Genomic DNA, 18,890 nt, shown 5'->3' on the forward strand with positions numbered 1-18,890 from the left:
GCGTGCCTGTGTGTGCTCTCTCCACCACTTCCCACTTTCCCTCTCTCCCTCCCACTCTCCCACCACTTGCCATTCCTATTTTCAGGACCTTGTTTACTTGAGAGAGAGAGAGAGAGAGAGCGCGCGCATGAGAAGGGGGAGGGTCAGAGGGAGAAGCAAATTCCCTGCTGAGAAGGGAGCCTGATTTGGGACTCGATCCGGAGACTCCAGAATCATGACCTGAGCCGAAGGCAGCCACTTAACCAACTGAGCCACCCAGGCGCCCCAGTATTTAGCTTGTTAATAGTAACCTTGAGCTCCAAGAGAGAATGTTCCAAATAACATGGAAACTATGTAGCTCTTATGACTTAGACTTAGAAGTCATAATGTACAACTTCTGCCATATTCTGTTGGTCAAACAATCACAAACTGTCTCAGATCAAGGAGAAGTGTAGATCCTAGTGCTTAGAGAAAATGGTAGTGGATTTGCAGCCATGTTTTAAAACACTGCACAAGCTCTTAAGTACTATTTAAAGCTAATCTATTTCCTTTTTCCCAATTCTGTCAATCTGAACAATCTGTCTGGGATGTGGAAAGCATATTGCCAAAGTTCCTAATGAAATATAGAAAGGTGCCAGAGTGGAAATAACCAATAACTTGCCTCCTTTATTCTCATGATCTAGTGTGACCTCCTTGGTACAAGTTTGTCACAAAGCTATTCTCCTCTCCTCCCATTTTCACCATCTATTGACCATACATCTCACCCTTTTTTTGCTGCGTGTTCTGGAGACATAATTCCTTCCAAAGGAAGCTTCTGCACACATAATCATCTTTTACCAAAAGCTGCTAACAACTAAATATTCCCCTCATTCTTTTTCCTATAGAGGCCACTTATATATTACTACCCATACCAGAGAAGGGATAGGTATTCTCCTAGCTCCCCACTGCTTTTGACATTATCCTTCCCCTGCCTTGTCAGCTCTTTTTGAGAGTAATAGTAACTAGGTCTGGCTAGTTGCTTTCTCTTTGCTGTCATCCACCAATCTTCATATCTGTCCCTGTAGTCTCTTTGTCCCATAATCTTCCTATCAGTGACCCATCCAATGCCCTAGCCTGACAGTTAAGGCTTTCCTCCACTACCATGGCATTTACTAACATTCAACTTCAAAACTTACAGCCACTCCTTCCCTAGATCTGCCCACCCTTTCCCCTTTGTCCTTTTGAGGTCATCCATCTAGTCTAATTTCCCCTGTGGACCTTGATTCCTTTGGAATTATCATGCAGTCTCTTTATGCCTTTTTCTGTCTCTAATTTGTCTTCTCAAACTACTAACTTATTTTCCTCAATCTCTTCACCAAAACACTTTAGTAATCAGTAATTACTATTTTTATGAATTATAAGTTCTCTCAAATACCAGTCATTTCTAATCTCTAAATGTAACAGACCCTTGATGGTCGTTTCTGTAACAAGTGACACAGACTTACCTCTTCACTGAAACTCTCTTCTTCGATGGATTTCTCCAGGAGGCTGTCCTGGATCTTCTAGGACTCCAGCTCTTCCTGCTCAGTATTCTCTGCTTATACCAGTGTTGGTATTTCCTATGGTTCACCCTTCCCCCACCTGTCATTGTAGCAAGAGAATTTTGGTAATTGTCCACTTACAATTTTGTCCTGTACTCTGGAATGGCATTTGTAACGACATACTGTACCCTTCCAGCTGGGTAACTTTTGAGTATCTCCAACTTAGCAAGCTCTGCAGTCTTAAATACCATCACCACCACAGGGAGACATAACTAAAACACATTTTGCGAGAAAAGAAATAATAACGATGGCGAGTGATTTTAAAAGAAAATAAAATGTGAAATTTTCAGTCTATGGCTAAGGTATTTCAAGGAGGCAGAATTTTTCCACATACAGGATGGATGCTGATCATTACACCCAGTATCTTCAGGGAAAAGCAATTCTTTCAGCTTCTCTATCTTACTGGAAATGCCGTTAAAGAATATTACCTCTCTTTGTTCTTATTCTAAGCTCTGTGGGCAACTTTCTGATTCATAATTAGATTGGAGAAAATGGCAGATGTCTGTTATTGTGACTGGGATACAGCCTTTGTATATTCATAAACTGGCATCTAGTTGGTAAATGAATCTCCTATCACAGTTTGCTTGGTGTGAGTCAGTGTCCCAGAGTTGGTGAACTCTAGGTGAACTGTTGAGATCAAGTTTCTGTATCTGCAAAACCGAAGACCAGACTTTGGACTGTGGCAACTGAAAATAGACTGTGAACCTGAGAGGTGAGCCCTAGCTAAGAAGGTCAGCAGACTCTTCTTGTTGATATATTTTTAGCTGCACACATTTTGATTTATATCTCTCTGTCCCACACAGTGCAAAGCATCAAGAAGTTCAATACTTGCTTATTATCTGACCTCAGCTATTCAATGGAGTGTCCAAAAGAAAATATTGGATGCACTCAATTCCAAAACAAGAATTTCTTGGGCGTGCCTGGGTGCCTCCGTGGGTTAAGCCTCTGCCTTTGGCTCAGGTCATGATCTCAGGGTCCTGGGATCAAGCCCCGCATCATGCTCTCTGCTCAGCAGGGAACCTGCTTCCGCCCCTCGCCCCCCCTCCACCCCACCTCTCTGCCTACTTGTGATCTCTCTCTCTCTCTCTCTCAAAATAAATAAATAAATAAATAAAATCTTCAAAAAAAAAAAAAGAATTTCTAGGAGATCCACAAAGCCTTCATGGCATGAAAGAAGACAAAAGAAATAATAGAAACAACAGCAACCAAACAGCACAGGGAGTGGCAAAGTCCTCAGCAAGTTCAAAAAGTCTGCCATTTATTCAGAATGTATTTTCTATTTCATTTAATTATTCCAACATCTCTGAGCTGCAGTTATGCTCCATTTGTAGTTGAGGAACACACAGCCGAGAGGGTGCAAGTAACTGCCCAGGGTACACAATAGTAAGTGGTAGAATCTTGCTCAAACCTAAGGCATTTTGACTGCAAAACTGATGCTCTTAAACATAGTGGACATTTGCTGTTTTACTATTAACTATTTGCAGTAGCAGAAATATTATGCAGAGCTAAGCTTCAGAATTTGCATAAACCTAAGTTTCAATGAGTCTCTATAGTCAGTTATAGTCTCTATAACTGCAAACAGCTATGCTTAGATGTACGCTAAATATCATTTCTTTGGGAATTCCAAATGTAATCTAAAGAAACATTTTAAAAAATGCATATAACAAAATTAAAAATGAGTACCTCTTTGTTTATTTAAAAGTCATTTTGAGAAACATCTCTCATCCCCTATTCCTGTAACCCTGCACCACCTTGTACTGATTAGTGTAGTTTCTTTTTGGGCGGGTCCTCAGGGAAATCAAATGATTTCAAAGAAATCAAATGTACTTCATCCTGGGTCCCCGCCAACATGTAAGTAATGTGTTATGTGCACAAGTATAAGCGTGTGCATGTGTGTGTGTATGTATTTCTGAAATGAAAATCACAAAGCCTTACCAAATTAAGGCATTTGATTTATTTTGTTTTGTGCTTATCACGACCCACTAATGGGAAGATCTACAGTTTGAAGAGTCCTGCAATGTGGAAGGAAGGTTTTAGTAAGAATGAGAACCTGAGTTCTTTGCTAGCTCCATTTTTGAATGGAGAACTTTGCTCTCACCAGCAAACCGAGGTGATAGGATTAAATCGAATCATTCGGGGCACCTGGGTGGCTCCGTGGGTTAAGCCTCTGCCTTCAGCTCAGGTCATGATCTCAGGGTCCTGGGATCGAGCCCCACATCGTGCTCTCTGCTCAGCAGAGAGCCTGCTTCCGCCTCTCTCTCTGCCTGCCTCTCTGCCTACTTGTGATCTCTCTGTCAAATAAATAAAATCTTAAAAAAAAATAAAAGAAATTGAATCATTCAATGACCTTTGTTTCCATCTATCATCAAGGATTTCATACCTTGATGCTGGTTATTTTTCTCATCAGGTAATCAGGAAAAGCAGTGCATTCCCCCCCCCCCGCCAGAGGACTGACTGCTCCCACATGCCTCCTATCACACTACCTCCTTATCTGGGTCTATTTTTAAGGGGCTTCAGTACTGTCAGCTGCTCAGCCCAGGGGCCTGACTCCATCCACAGATCAGTCCCAGCAATAATGCTGGTTGGAGATGTCCATCCCCAGGGTCCACCCCAAAGCAGTATAACCTTACAGTGTTAAAGCAAATAAGCACAGTATTAACATGGATTTCTAGTGACATCTGTTGTGTCTTTAGTGTGCCATCCCATCAGACTTCCAAACCATAACAGATCTACTTTGAATTCAGGGCGAGCTTTTCACATGTGCAACTGGAAACTCTCACAAAATTCTAAACATTCTGAATAGAGTATAAACTTTCCAGTTCATTAAAATAAGAGCATTTAAAAGCAGTATATTTACCTGCAGAGAGAAAGTTCTCTGACTCTAATCCCAAAGTGATTTTGAAGATGCAAACATTTTCCAAGCTTTGTCGTAAATTGTTAAATCAGAAAAATGACTATCTGTATTATTTCTGTGTATGCACTAAATACACACACACACACGCACAAAACTCAACCATGCTGATAATAAAGGGAAATTCTTATGAAGGAAGTTTGGATAGTACAGCTAATTAAGGAGTTAAAACTGAGTGACATGCATCATAAGGGCTGCACGTGATTTACACTTTTCTGCCCACAGGATTCTATGACAGGGCACCTGTCTCAGCTGACAACCAGAAAACCCAACACAGCACCATTATAAACCTACCTTTTCCTAAACCTACCTTTTCCATTGAGGGTAAAAAGGTAATGTTCTAAGTATGCTTCCATTCCATTAAATACTTTTTAACCACACGGGACCAGCTATTTACTTTTTAATAAACTTGAAAGAAGCAGGCAATGTAGGCTAATGGATAAACAGAAACCACAAAGGATTATTATTAGTATGATTACTCCCATGGATAAAAATTAGAGGAGAAAAGATTACAGCTAACATTTAAACACTAGTATGAAAATAAATAACAATTCTGTATTTTCCCCTGAAATAATGATAATCTTATAAATTATTTTGCACCAGAATTAGCACTTCCCTTTCTACAGTCTAGGCCACACCATAAGAAATAAATACCATGCCAGCCAAAATGTGTGTCAAAATTTGCCAAAACTGATGAGTATTAACATTATAATAACACAGAGGCCATCAGATCACATTTCATAGCTTTATTGAGACATTTTCAGTTTTAATTGTCTATTGTAGGTACAATTCTGATGATCATATCAAAGCTCTATTATAAATAGCAGATAGTAAGTTGGCTGCATGCCTTAGACACACACATAAACACACGATATTGTACACTCCCCTGCATGCAAACTTAAAGGAAATATACATTCCTTTTATTAAAAACACAATTACATACAATAAGTTTGGAATTTGTTAAGCTACCATTGATTTAGATAAACCTGAGAAGGCTCAAAATGTCAAGTAACACTGTTTCCATACTCCCCATTCAATGAAACTGTTAATCACAAAGAAATCTAGTTAAACTATATTAAAATCACAGATAATATAAAAATAAACATTTTTGCAAAAACACTAAACATATTAGAATTCAAAGTCACAAATTTTAATATGTAACATTCCCCTTCATATTAATTTGTAATGATGTGTATGATACAATGTACAACATAATAAAAATTGTAACAGAGTTCAGCAGCCAAATCATTTACAGTTATCACCATAAAAATTGAAATTAAAGTTATCAACTGAACAACAAAAACATTAAAATAGCAGTGTTGAACTTGCTGGGAGCATGTTACTTAGAAACTCTATCTCAACTCAAGATTATACTTTCACCTTAAGAAGAAACGACACAAAAATGTAAGCAGAATTGAGGACAGTAAGGAATCGCACCAGCTGCCTCTTTTTCTCTCTCTCTCTCCATAGTTTTCCCTTAAGTTCTAATCTATCTATAATGCCCATTCTTCCAGACTTCTAAAATGTAAGAAATCTACTTTGAATTTAGGACAACCTTTCGCACTGGAATTGGAAGCTTCAACCACGTATGGAGGCACAATTCTAAAGTTCTTGAAAAGACAATATAAACTTTTCTATGTCATATAAAATACAGACAATAAAGACCTAGTTTGGCAAAGATATTTTGTATTTACTATTGAGCGCTTATGACAGTATGACACCACAGTGTGTCTGTACAGAGAACTCTAAGTAAAAAGGTAAACATGCGAAAGCACTTCTAGAGAAAATTAACCACTTGTATCACAAGACGTTCATATTTTAGATAAAAATCTCAAGACAAACATTTCAAGATACTGGTATTTGAAAAGCATACTATACAATAACTCTTTTTATCTATGCATCACATTCCATAAAATACACTAGTGTGACATTATATATACATTGTAATAAATATAATTTACATCCGCATATTTGATCTTTCAAGAAAGCTTTTTAATTTGTACAACTGAAGAATTGTGAGTTTCATCAATAAATACTATTATGTTAATTGTAAATTGACCAACTAGGTTAAAGCCTCAAGATATCCCTAACTACTTACATATCTTTATTTTCCCTAGTCAAATTCCAGCTGCTATAAACACAGACTCTTGTATCCAAAAGAAGTTTACTGTCGAGAAGACAGAGAAGACTTACAGGGCAGAGGTCCACATCATAATTGGTGAACTTTGTGAGAATTTCTAGCCAGGGACTGGAATGGAAGAGTCCTGGGAAGTACAGTAGCAGATTTCATGGACCTCTGGCTGGCTGTATTTTTAATGTTCTACCACATCCCCTGAGGTCCCAACAGATGGAGTTCATCTAACTTTTTAATCCATGGAGAGTGGCATTGGAAGGGTCAAGAGTTCCACAGTTGGCCAAGTGGCAAGGTCATGTTTTTAACGCTGAATCCTACTCTCTGCTGTACCTCTTCTTGTGTTTGTATTTTTATTAGTTCAGTGCAAATGAACAGTGATGCTTAGTGAGTCTAAGACACCAAGTGGTGAGCCAAAAATACCTTGAACTTGGCATGAAAATAGTTTTGTAGTGTGAAATTTAGTTAACTGCTAAGTTCTATAATTTTAGCAGTTCTTTCATCAAAGTGCCAACAGATTTCTGCCTTTACTATTAAAATACCTACTTACATAGTCACATGTCATCAGATTTCCAGTCAATAGATCACTGCTTCATCCTGACTCTCTGTATGTTTTTATCATTATCACAGACTCTTCCTGGAGACCTCTTTGTGCCTAGAAGGGGTTGGGCAAGATCATTTTTATTACTATTTGGTGTGTATTCACACGTTGTCATTGTCCACTATATCACAAATGAAGAAGAAACACGGGGTGGGGGGTGGGAAACATGCCAAGAAGTAAAAGGGCATTTCTTGGTACTCTCCACCTCACTGGATCCTCAGTCCCAAACAAAGTCCTCTGGGAGCTGAAATACAGTATGTGTAACATGTATTGTAAACCAGGCTGGCATCCCGAGACCTAAAAGGAAGAAAGCTAAAGTAAATGGTGAGGAAATATAGAAATATATACCATTAGCTTATGAATTCAAGGATGGTACAGGCTTTGAATTTCCATTTTGGTTAACATACTGATCTTAATTAATCTTGTGTCACTGAGGATGATGTTTGACAGGGATCATATAGTAATGACATATTTCATACTTTTTCTTTTAGGATTCCACACAATGAATGCTATAGAGGACCCTAACCAAGTGAGAACCTTAACTAATCTCTTTCCTCAAAATGAGGTGGTGTAGGTAAGACCTCTAACTGGTTTCTTTTTTTTTTTAAAGATTTTATTTATTTATTTGACAGATAGAGATCACAAGTAGGGAGAGAGGCAGGCAGAGAGAGAGAGAGGAGGAAGCAGGCTCCCTGCCAAGCAGAGAGCCCGATGCAGGGCTCAATCCCAGGACCCTGGGACCATGACCTGAGTGAAAGACAGAGGCTTTAACCCACTGAGCCACCCAGGCGCCCCTAACTGGTTTCTTTTTGATTTGGCTCCTACTTTAGTAAAGCTAAACACTGCTTCTCATCATTGATCTTAGTGGCCAAAGACTGCTAAGAAGAAACTGAAGGTCTCACAAATCCACAGGCCACCCAAGTACCACAGGAACTGATCAAGTCCTGACAGTCCTGTCTCTGTATCCTGCAGGTTCTTGCCTTAAGATAGACTCCAAACTGCTTTACTTACAAAGTGCTTTCCAACAAGTTAGTCTACCAACAGTTGCAAACTTTAAAGCTGGCTTTTTCTGAGGCTAGTTTTGACAGAAATTCCTTTGATACTGGATATATTAGGAGTTAAAATTGTGTTACCTCACCTTATCATTCTACATTCTATAGATTTTGACCATTTCAATGGCTAGAAATGCAATATTTAATATTATTAATTGAAATTCAGTCTTCATTGATCTTATTAGAATTACTGCCTGGCAGAGGAGGGGAAAAATAAAAAGAACTGGCCAGTAGTCTTCTCTTAAACTATTAGCAGTCGAATTTGTAAACTCCACCACTTTTCAGTGCTGTGGTACCTTATGTACTGCATAAACTTAATTCTCTTATTTCCCTTTCCCATATATTTGCAGTTTTCCTTTAAATTTAAGGATATAAGATCCATTATAGGATTATAGTTTTCATTCTAGCAACACAACCTGTACAGTCTGCTGCTTTTTTATAATGCATTTAATGTTTTCCAACATTTTGAAGAGGCAAAAGAGAGCCTTTCACCATTTTAAAGTCCTTATTCTAAAATTGTTTTCTCTAAACACACACACACACACACACACACACACACACACACACACTCTTAGTTGCCTCATACATTTGGGAAAATATGCTTGTAGCCTATGCATTGTGAAGGACTGTCAACCATTCTCCCTCTGAAAATATCATCCTCTTGGCCAGCATTCTTCAACCCTGGTCTGTAATAGAGCTGCATTTTTACATTGTTATTACAGCTATCAGTGAGCATTCATACTGCAACACAGACTCCTAAGGCAGTGTGCAACAGCCGTGGTGCAAGTAAATGTTCTTTATCACAGGAAGTCTAAGAGTTCAGTGTTTACAAGGAAAGTACATGAACTTTGATTGTTCCAAATGCAATATTCCTGTAAGATAATATATACAGACTTCCACCACCCAATATCTAGCACCTATCAGAAGTTTTCTAGAAGTAACTGGGAAATAAGCACTTTCTAGGTTTTTACACTGACTTAACTTTTCTATTCAATTCTGCAAAGAAGCTCAGCCAGCTACCGCCTATGTTTCTAGGACCAAAAGAGACACCCAGCTGAGATCTCTTCATCTGATATTAAATGAATAGAGTTTAGTAATTTTGCTAAACTTTGAGAATGTGGATTCTGTTCCTACCATGGATCACTGAAAGCTCAAAGTTTCAAGTGCTAGTTCTCTTGGAGAAATTATTAATATCAAAATAGCTGCAGTACTCAAGTGCCCTTTACACAGAAAAGCTTGTGAATTTTCAAGGCAGATCAGAAAGTAAATGTTTAACTAGGATGGTTTAATTTTATTTTACCTACTTCTAGTTAGAAAGGGTAGCCTTGAAAGTGAACCCAAACAAGCCAACTGTAGGGTGGGTGTTTTCACTTTAAAAAAAAAAAAAAAAAAAAACTCACTTGGACTTAGTTTTCTCTAAGCTTACTAGAAACTTAAGGGGGGGGGAAGCACTTGGCTCTATTAAGCATCCTACCATGTTACAAAAGTGGGTGTTCGGTGATTCTTGCCTCTTTACAAGCTTGTATCTCCATTCTGCTTGAACTCCGACAAAATATTGAGGGTCATGTCTTCGCTCTTGGATTGCAAATTTGCCTCACTTCTTCTGGAAGCTTTCCTGGTGGCTCTGGAGAGTCTCCTCCTGAAAGTATCTCCTGCCAAGAAATAGAGAATGGGGTCCACACAACTGTTGAGACTTGCTAGACCTCTTGTCACCTGATAAGTGGCATAAACCCGGTCATTGAATGCACACATTTCTGGGGTCTGAAAATCCAGCCGGGCCCTCAGATTCATCGTTTTCATTACATGGAAAGGGATGTAAGAGACAGCAAAGACAGTCAGTACAATAATCACCAGGTAAATGGATTTCCTTCTCAGAGGTGAGTTGTCCAGGTCGTTGTAGATCAAAGCTCTCACAATTAATCCGTAACAGCCCAGAATCAGTACCAAGGGGACACAGAACATGGCCACAGTGGTGCACATGCTGTAGATGAAATAACTTCGCAGGTACTCGTCGGAGGTGGTGTCATAGCAGGTGATGGTTTTGTTTTTCCGGATCTGGGTGCCTGAGTAGAAGAGGATGGGGGAGATGCCCACCACCACGATGAGCCACACTAGCACGCTGATGTAGACAGCATTCTTCTTCTTGAGCCTGCCCAGAGACTTGAGCGGGTACACCACACCGCTGTACCGGTGCGCGCTGATGCAGGTTAGGAACAAGATGCTGCCGTAGAGGTTTACATGGAAGATAAACCTCTGCAGCTTGCACATGGCATCCCCAAAGATCCAGTCCGTCTTATTGAAATAGTAGAAGATGAGCGCGGGCAGAGTCAGCACGTACAAAAAGTCGGCCAGGGCCAAGTTGAACATGTACACGGAGATGCCGCTCCACGGCTTCATGTGGAAGACAAACATCCAGATCGCCACGCTGTTGCCCAGGAAGCCAATAATGAACACCAAGATGTAGACAGCCGGCAGGTAGTAGAACTGGAAACCCGTCTTGGTCAGGGAGCATGCGAAAGAGGCTGCTGCGACAGCCGCTGTGGAGGCTGCGGTGCCGTTCCCCCAGGGCAAACCCTGGCCGGCCGGGAAGGTAGCGTCCGTCCCATTGGGGACAGCCGGCCACAGCACCTCGGTCATTCTCTCCTTTCCTGACTTACGCCGCGGCTCCTAGGGGCAAGTAGCAGCGAGAGGGTGGCGGCAGCGGCGAGGGGCGCACCGAGCATTGGAAAAGCGAGGGAGCAGAAGGGAGCGGACGCCCGGGATCCCCACGGGAGGGGGCACACACAGGCAAACCCACACTGGCTCCGGCCCCGCGTTCGCCGCGGGCCATGAAATCCACCCGCAGCCGCGACCAAGCCGGGCTGGCAACTGAGCCAGCAACTTCCCCGTCCGGCTGGTCAGTGCGGAGGTTACACAACCCGGCGCACAGGGCACTGCTGACAACTTTCAGACTGCGCTTTCCGGAGGGTTCACTGGTCCTCCCAGGAGAGCGGAGACCGCGCTGGGGGTTCAGCTAGGAGGTCGAGCCAAACTCAGTACTGCGTTCCGGCGTGGGGAAGGCGCTCCCCAGCCTTCTTTCCCCGAAGATCAACTTCGTTTGGGTATCTTCTTTTTCCCTACCTTGCAAGCAAGCTGCTCCTTTCAGGGGGCCCGCGCTCTTTCCTCCTCGGTCGCTGCTCTGGCTCAGCCTCTGGGGGCCATCAGAGCGCACGTCACCGGCAGACCAGCGCGCCTCTGGATCGCCTGGTGTTCACCTTCAGTGCAGCTCAGGGCCCCTCCTCAAGGCCCTGCTCCGGCGAGTGCTGGGGGCAGGCGGCTCCCCGCGAGGATGGGCGGAGTTTGGGCTCCCTGGTGAGTCCCTGCTCCCGGGAGGCTAGGGGCGTGCCTCTGCGAAGTCAGCCCGGCCGCCCGCCAGAGCGTTTCAGAGCGTCCTCCTGAAGCTAGAGCCCTCTTCCTTGGAGGTCTTCACGGTGACTGAGAGCACTCAGCCTCTGCCCCTCCGCTGTTCCCAGAGGCGCCGAGGGTGAGGGGGCGCTTGGTCCGCCGCCGGGCTGCTGGGGAGCGATTGGCCCGTGAGCGCCCCTTCGCTCTTCCGCCAGCTATCCGGCAAAGCGAAGTTGCTGACACACAGGAAACCCTGCTGACTGCTCACAGCCTTTGACTACAAACTCCAGAGCCCACGGGTCCAAAACAGAAGTCTCTAGGGCCTTTAAGAACTATGCCAGGTGTCTGCAGGTTCCAAGCAGCCAGCAGTCCCCAGCTGGGAACGCCCTGCTGTTGCCGAGCTCTTAGCTTAGCGGAGACCAGATTCTAAGCACTTGCTGGAACCTGCTACTTCAAGGGAACAAGAGCATTCGAAGGAGGGAGGTTTGGGAGGGGAGAGTGTCTTTCTGCCCTTCTAGTCTGCTTTTTACTTTTTATTTCCATGTTTTTTCTTAACCAAATTATAGTCAACTGAGGCTATTGGTAACTTATTCTCTAAACGGGCATTGTAAGCATACTAGTATTTCACATTGCTTAGGCCCTACCACCTATGGGGCAACATAAGGTCCCCATATCTGGCTGCCCAATACATTTCAAGATCAGAGGCTGCACTATATTGTTTTAGAAGTAAGTATTAAGTACAGCTTTACAGAGATCGATGTAAAGGCCAATTACAACTCCAAAATGAGTAAGGTATGATTTGGGGGTTTTATTACCAATCTTGTTTCCTTAGGTTAAAGTGATTCGTCACAGCTCTATTAAGTACCTTAGCATTGTAGGTTGGGACTTCCTTAACATCACCCTTATTGAAAAACTCGTTTTCATGGCTTGAATATATCAAAATTTTAAGCAGAGTACTTCAAAACTATATTTAATTGGAAAATAAATGAATTATTAACTTTTCAGGTACATGTTTAAATGGACTCACAGTAGTGAAATCTAGCACTGTTTGACAATTTATTAATTAACATTTTATGTGAAATGTTTAAGGCTTTTCTCTTAGAGGAAAAAAAATCTAAAAAGTAAAGATCTGTAAAATATATATCATAATGATTTCTTTCTGGTCCTAGATGTTACATGATAGTGTTCTCTTAAAAAATATCCAAAGAAAAACCACTAGCTCCTGGCTTTGCTACCACAAGGAAAATTCTCCAGAAGACTCAGAGGGTCCTTTAGAGAAAAACATATAGAAAGGACCCTACTCAAATACATCACATCATGAGCACACTGGTATTTTGAGTTGTGGTCATTTGAGCAGCATAAAAATAAATGATAAAACTAGAGTAAATAACTTAAAAGGGCATGAATGTTGTTTTGAAAACAGTCTTAATTGAAAGGACTGTTTCCTCATCTATAAAATGAGGGATGTAGTTTTATAATCTTTTGTTTTTTTACTTCAGTCTCCGAAGTATAGGATTTTATAATTCTGAGGCTAACATGACACATTTTCATCTGATTTGATTAGGATAGTACTAACTGGGATGATATTCTACTAAGAGAGGAGCAAAGGAAACCATTAAGTATGTCATCAGTACTCAATAGGTCCTAAGGCAGTCCTTTGAATTTTTCATTTGTAACACAAGCAGTATGTAACCTCACTTAAAGCCTGTTCCAAATGTGTTAACTCAATGTGTTTTAAAAGTCCAAATACCATTAAGTACTTTCAGAAAACTGGACTCTTGACTAAGAATTTGGAGGAGAGAGTGGTCCTAAGTGAACTACAATTACATAAATATTGTAAATACTGCTTTTGCATTCAGCATAACGAACTACACATTTACAATATGTTTAAGTTACTTAAAAAAAAAGATTTTATTTATTTGATAGAGATCACAAGTAGGCAGAGAGGCAGGCAGGCAGAAGAAGGGAAGCAGGCTCCCTGCTGAGCAGAGAGCCCAATGTAGGTCTCAAGCCCAGGACCCTGGGATCATGACCTGAGCTAAAGGCAGAGGCTTCAACCCGCTGAGCCACCCAGGCGCCCCTGTTTAAGTTACGTTTTAAATAAAAACTTGTGTCTTGTAGGATTAATTTATATGTATTCAAATTATTGTTTGTTGACTTTCTATTTGTAATGCACTGAACTAGGTTTAATGAAGGAAAAAGTACTGTCTGAAATCCAAAAACATGTTCATATTTGTTTCTTTAGTACCAATTATAAATACCTTAAAGGTATGAAAAGAATATGCAGAATATACTCCATATCTTTAAGTGATTTTCTTCAAAATTGTGTATAAATTTGCCTTGTATTTGATTAATGTAAATGCCTGACTTCAAGGGATTTATAATTTAGTTGGAAATGCAAAGAAAGTACAACAACATAATAATAAGCCTTTCTTATATATAGTTAGCACTATGCACACGTAACAAGAATTATTTTGAGTTTTAATCCTTAAAAATTTTTCTCTAATTGATAATTGTATCCCTGTTTTTGTTTGTTTTTTTATTTGACAGACAGAGATCACAAGTAGGCAGAGAGGCAGGCAGAGAGAGGAGGAAGCAGGCTCCCCTCTGAGCAGAGAGCCAGATGTGGGGCTTGATCCCAGGACCCTGGGGTCATGAACTGAGCTGAAGGCAGAGGCTTTAACGCACTGAGCCACCCAGGCGCCCTGTATCCCTGTTTTTTAAGTGGTGAAACAAAGGCAGGGAGGTTAAGTAACTCATCCGCTGTCTCACACACAGTAGAAACTGAAGTTTAAAGTTCAGCCATCTTTCCCCACAGCCCCATATATTTTACCACTATTCTGTGATTAAATACACACAAATACAGTACAGTGATAGGAAAATTAACTCTAAGTGGTCATTGCAGATCGAACATAGAAAGGGTGAGTCCCAGAAGCCTTCTACTAAGAGAAAATTTGGAGCTAGATCTTGAAGGTACTAATAATAGTCGAAGAGTATTTCAGAAGCTTCCCAAGTATTCTAACTTCTCTACTTAGGATTTTTAAAAATAGCCAATAATATATAGATGATCTGAAGACAGACATTCATGGAGAAGTCAGATCTGTTGGGCCTCAGACTCAAATAAAAAGGCTGTGCTTCCTGTGTTTACAAAGGTTCTCATAGCCATTGTTAGGGAATCTCTTCTCTTTCTTAAAGACACAGAAAACTACCAATCTTAGAGGATAGAAATATCATTGAAAAGATTCTAATCAAAGGCTGCAAGTATAAGGAACTTAAAAGCACAATATATAAAATCCCCCAACTTCAAAGTTGAGACCAAGAATCATGAGATTTGATTAAACAATACTACAAATGCTAAACCTAATTTGGAGGGCAGGACAATGTTAAGATTTTGGAGGTAAGAGACAAAGACCTTGATATAGGAGAGAGAGGAATTTCTTAGAGGATTCCCTTAAGTATAATAATTAAGATGAGATCACTTCTAAGATAACACCTTAGGAAAGACCCTACTATTCCCCAAGAAGACAGGACAAAGAAATAGAAGGACAAAGTTTAAGGAATTCATAGCTAACATCCTCCAGTAAAGGAGAAGGAAAGAGGGCTATGGTGGAATGGGAGTGGGATAAGACCATACTGAGAAAAAGGGAAAGGATTTTTCCTGTGCTGGGGCCCAGCTGCTCCTATAAATAATGTGCTTGTCATGGAGCTAATCAATAGGCTTCCTGAAATATATTTCATTAAAAATCACAGTGGGGATATAGGACATGAACAGAGGACAGCCCTGTTGCTCCAAGGTTGGAATGAGGAGAGAACAAGAGACTAGGGAGACCAGAGGAAAGAAGTGGGAAAGAGGCAGAGGGGCGGTGGGAAATAGAGGAGGGCAAGCACTAGGTGTGTGGGGGGAAGGAAGAGAAGGTAAGGCACTTACACTGAATTGGGTGGAGACCTTTGAAAAATCTCACAAAACATTGCTTTTCAATTATTTAGGTTTAAATCTGGGTAGGGGTGCGTGGGTGGGGGGTGGTCTGGTCTTGTGGTCAGAGTAATGTCCCTATTGAGTGTCTGCCCCTTGGTAGCGGACATTGAGCCAGGTTTTCCATCTGTGCCCTACCACTTGCAAGAACCTATAAAATCACAGTCTACTTAAGTCTTCCACCTTTCAGAAAATTTCTTGCTTCCAGAAGTTAGGATTATTCTAGGTAACTGCCTTCCTAGATTTACTTCTTTAATATTTATTTCCCTTATTCCCTTCCATAGGAAGCTCTAGCCCCTAGTCCGAGGTACTGTGAAATATTTTAAAAACACTTTTCATTAAATCCAGAGTAAAGGCTTCAGTCCAGGTTTATAGCCTCGTTCTTTCTCTAGCAAATATTCTCTTTGCTCTTTTTGTCTCTGAGCTTTTCGGTTTCACAAGGGCATGTCCATAAAGTCTGTGGGTGCACAAATATCTTTAGAGCCAGTTACTCATATCTGAAATGTTACACCATAATTATGGATCCATGGTGGGTTTCCATGGTGGCACAAAAGATAAGAAAAGTTATTTGAGAGTTAATTGTCATTATTAAAACCACTCTAAATTTTTGACTTCTGGGACATCCATACTTTGAGTGTATAAGCTAAATTCCAAATGGGTAAGTGAAAATCATGTGCAGAAATAAAAAAATACCCATATTTTTTTCTCATGTGAAATCACATCTTTAATCAGTTCACTCTTGGAATATTGATCTGTTATGTCCTGGATGTTACACAATTTTCCAAGATTAAAGTTAATAGCAGTGGTGTTAGTCACATTCCAGATTTTAGAATTTGGAATTCTGAAAAGTCTAAGTTTTCACCAGTCACAGTCAAAAGTGTGAACTGACATTAAGTCGATGAGCACTGTGCCCATTTTTATAATCGTTCAGTTTAGATTCTTGTAGAAAGGCTGACAGGCTGAGCTAAGCCCAGAGAATTTTCTTACAACAAGCCAAACTCTGCACACTCTTCTGAAAAGATATCTAGGTGACCAAGAAAGCATCCAAGGAGTCAACACAGTAAGGTATGATAGACCCATGCCCTGTCTATAAACAATGAAATAAAAGCCAATATAGAAGTGGGTATTTGTACCTGACAATGAACAAGAATAGACTACAGAATGGTTCAGGTAGAGAAATAATCAGTCACTCCTTGATAAATTCTTACGTTTTTAATGACAGGGTTTAGCAGAACCTCAGAATCTTACATTAGTTCTGATTTTCATCTTTCTGCTTTAGTTCTAGTGATACCACACTTAATATTTATCAAGAAGACTACATCATAGTCATAACAACCTGATTTTAAAAAATACTATCTCAGCTCACTGGCAACATTTACTGAGTCTGAGCACAATTTCTCAAACTTGAATGTGCATACAGATCACTTGGGAGATCTTGCTAATATACAATTTTAGATATGGGGTAGAGCCCAGGACTGCATTTCTAACCAGTTCCCTTTGATGTCTAAGCTCTTCTGCCAACCACTGTAGTACATTTGAGTAGCAGATTATTAATGAACCTGCCTGACGTTTCTTTGCTATGTTGATTTCCCACTATAGCTGCTTCTATCTAGTGACTAAAACACCTTAAGGGGTTAGCAATCTTGAACTATGGCATCCATGTACCAGGCACTGTCTGGAATGCTTTTTATGTATTAGCTCATAGCACATGATTTTGGAGAATAAGAACTAGGTTCAAAGATCAGTTAAGGCCACTTAACAGCTGAGCAACCAGACACATGCCCAAACCTGTCTTAAGTCAAAGTTCTTACCAAATAACTCCTCTATCACAGACATCTAGGAGAATATGATCATGTACATAGAGTGTTGAGGATTTTACCTAGTATCTAGTGAATGCACAATAAATGGTCACTATTATTATGGCTATTATAATTAGTTATAATACCCTTATTAATTTTACCTTAATGGATATATCTTTGTAAGAGAGCATTTGAATGTAAGAAACCAAATCCACTAAAACCTGCTTTGGCAAATAAAGTGACTCTCTGGCAAGGGTACAGGAGTTTGAGTGTCATGTGGAAGTGGGCATAGGAGTTTAAAAACCAGGGATTTTGCCTATTCTCTACTTATTTAAAGCTGTGGGGGGTCTTTGTTCTTTGCGTTTTTCTATTCGACTACTTGCTTTTCTTATCCTTCCCTCCTGATCTACTTCCCTTTCTTCTTCCTCCTCTTTTCCCTTTCTCTAAGTTTCTTCGTTTTCTACATAGACATGATTCAACATGTCCACTCAAAGCCTAGATGATTTCCAATGGTAAATTCCTGGGGAAAGAATCTGGATTATCACGGTCCAGTTCACTTTGGCCTGTGGAAGGGATAAGCCAAGTGAGCAGAGCTTCCTTCTAGGGCTAAGTGACAGAACCCAAGAAAAGAGAAGGATGGACTACTTCTCTTAAGGAGGGAATAGGGGACAGAGAAGATATGATTGACTAATGAAATTATTATCTCTGGTATAGAAGGCAGTGGGACCATACTTGTAGGTAGGAAGGGAAGAAAAGAAGAAGGGTTTCAGGAAATGCAATTGTGACAGGCAAAGTCCAGAGTCTCAAGGCTGGAGAACTGTGCCTATGGCCATGTGGAGACTAATGGAGAAACCCATGTTCCAAGACTGGTGAAAGAGGGTCCTGGGTGCCTCCTGTTTTGGCAGAGATGGAGAGCTAACTACAAATGAGAGCAACCAAGTGGAGTATCTACAGAGCAAATGGAGAAACCGTAGAATGAAGTGAAGCAACACAAGGCAGAAAAACATGGCCGTCCTATTTTTGTGTTTGCTAAACATGTGAAGAGAAAAAAATAGGAGAGAAATGAAGAGAATCTTAGAGTTCCTGCTAGGAAAATGGAAGTCTTCTTTCAATCAAAGATAAATTATGAGGTTCTGCTTCCATCATGGAAACCAGTCCCAAGGCATGGTAATTACTATTGGGACCCTAATTATTAATTCAGTTGGGAGGAGTCCAAGGGACATATTTGCAGTAATTTGAGTCCCCAGAAATAAAAAGTTTGACATGAGCAACAGAGAAATTGAATTTGGGTTAGAGAATGAGTGCCTTGGGAGAAAGCGAGAAGCAAGGTTGGAAAAACTTTCTGGTGATTGTATCAACCAGTCATGCCTAAAAGCTCTGTTCATTCTCCATAGGCATGAAATTTTGGCTGTGGGATAGGTCATGATTTACTTTTTAGCAAGATACGATGAAAGATTAGCATTTCCAGTGAAAGCGGCAG

At 40.6% G+C, this 18,890-nt stretch overlaps 1 protein-coding gene across 2 annotated transcripts; it reads right to left on the minus strand.

Moving 5' to 3' along the window:
* Positions 1-5,201: 5,201 nt before the first annotated feature.
* On the minus strand, positions 5,202-11,844 carry P2RY1 (purinergic receptor P2Y1). Of its 2 annotated transcripts, none has more exons than XM_046003424.1 (2): positions 9,763-11,844; positions 5,202-7,499 (listed from the first exon to the last, which is right to left on the minus strand). In XM_046003424.1, exon 1 carries the CDS (start codon positions 10,889-10,891, stop codon positions 9,767-9,769), a length of 1,125 nt encoding a protein of 374 aa, XP_045859380.1. In that variant the 5' UTR covers positions 10,892-11,844; the 3' UTR covers positions 5,202-7,499; positions 9,763-9,766. The 2 variants fall into 2 exon arrangements, with proteins under 2 accessions (XP_045859380.1, XP_045859379.1); XM_046003423.1 differs by having other exon boundaries at positions 9,729-11,841.
* Between the last annotated feature and the right edge of the window lie 7,046 nt (positions 11,845-18,890).

Source organism: Meles meles, chromosome 4 (assembly GCF_922984935.1).
Source record: "Meles meles chromosome 4, mMelMel3.1 paternal haplotype, whole genome shotgun sequence".
In the NCBI taxonomy this organism is placed as follows: domain Eukaryota; kingdom Metazoa; phylum Chordata; class Mammalia; order Carnivora; family Mustelidae; genus Meles; species Meles meles.

Excerpts from the sequence above, each read along its gene's own strand:
- P2RY1 (XM_046003424.1), bottom strand. The coding sequence starts at position 10,891 with ATGACCGAGGTGCTGTGGCCGGCTGTCCCCAATGGGACGGACGCTACC.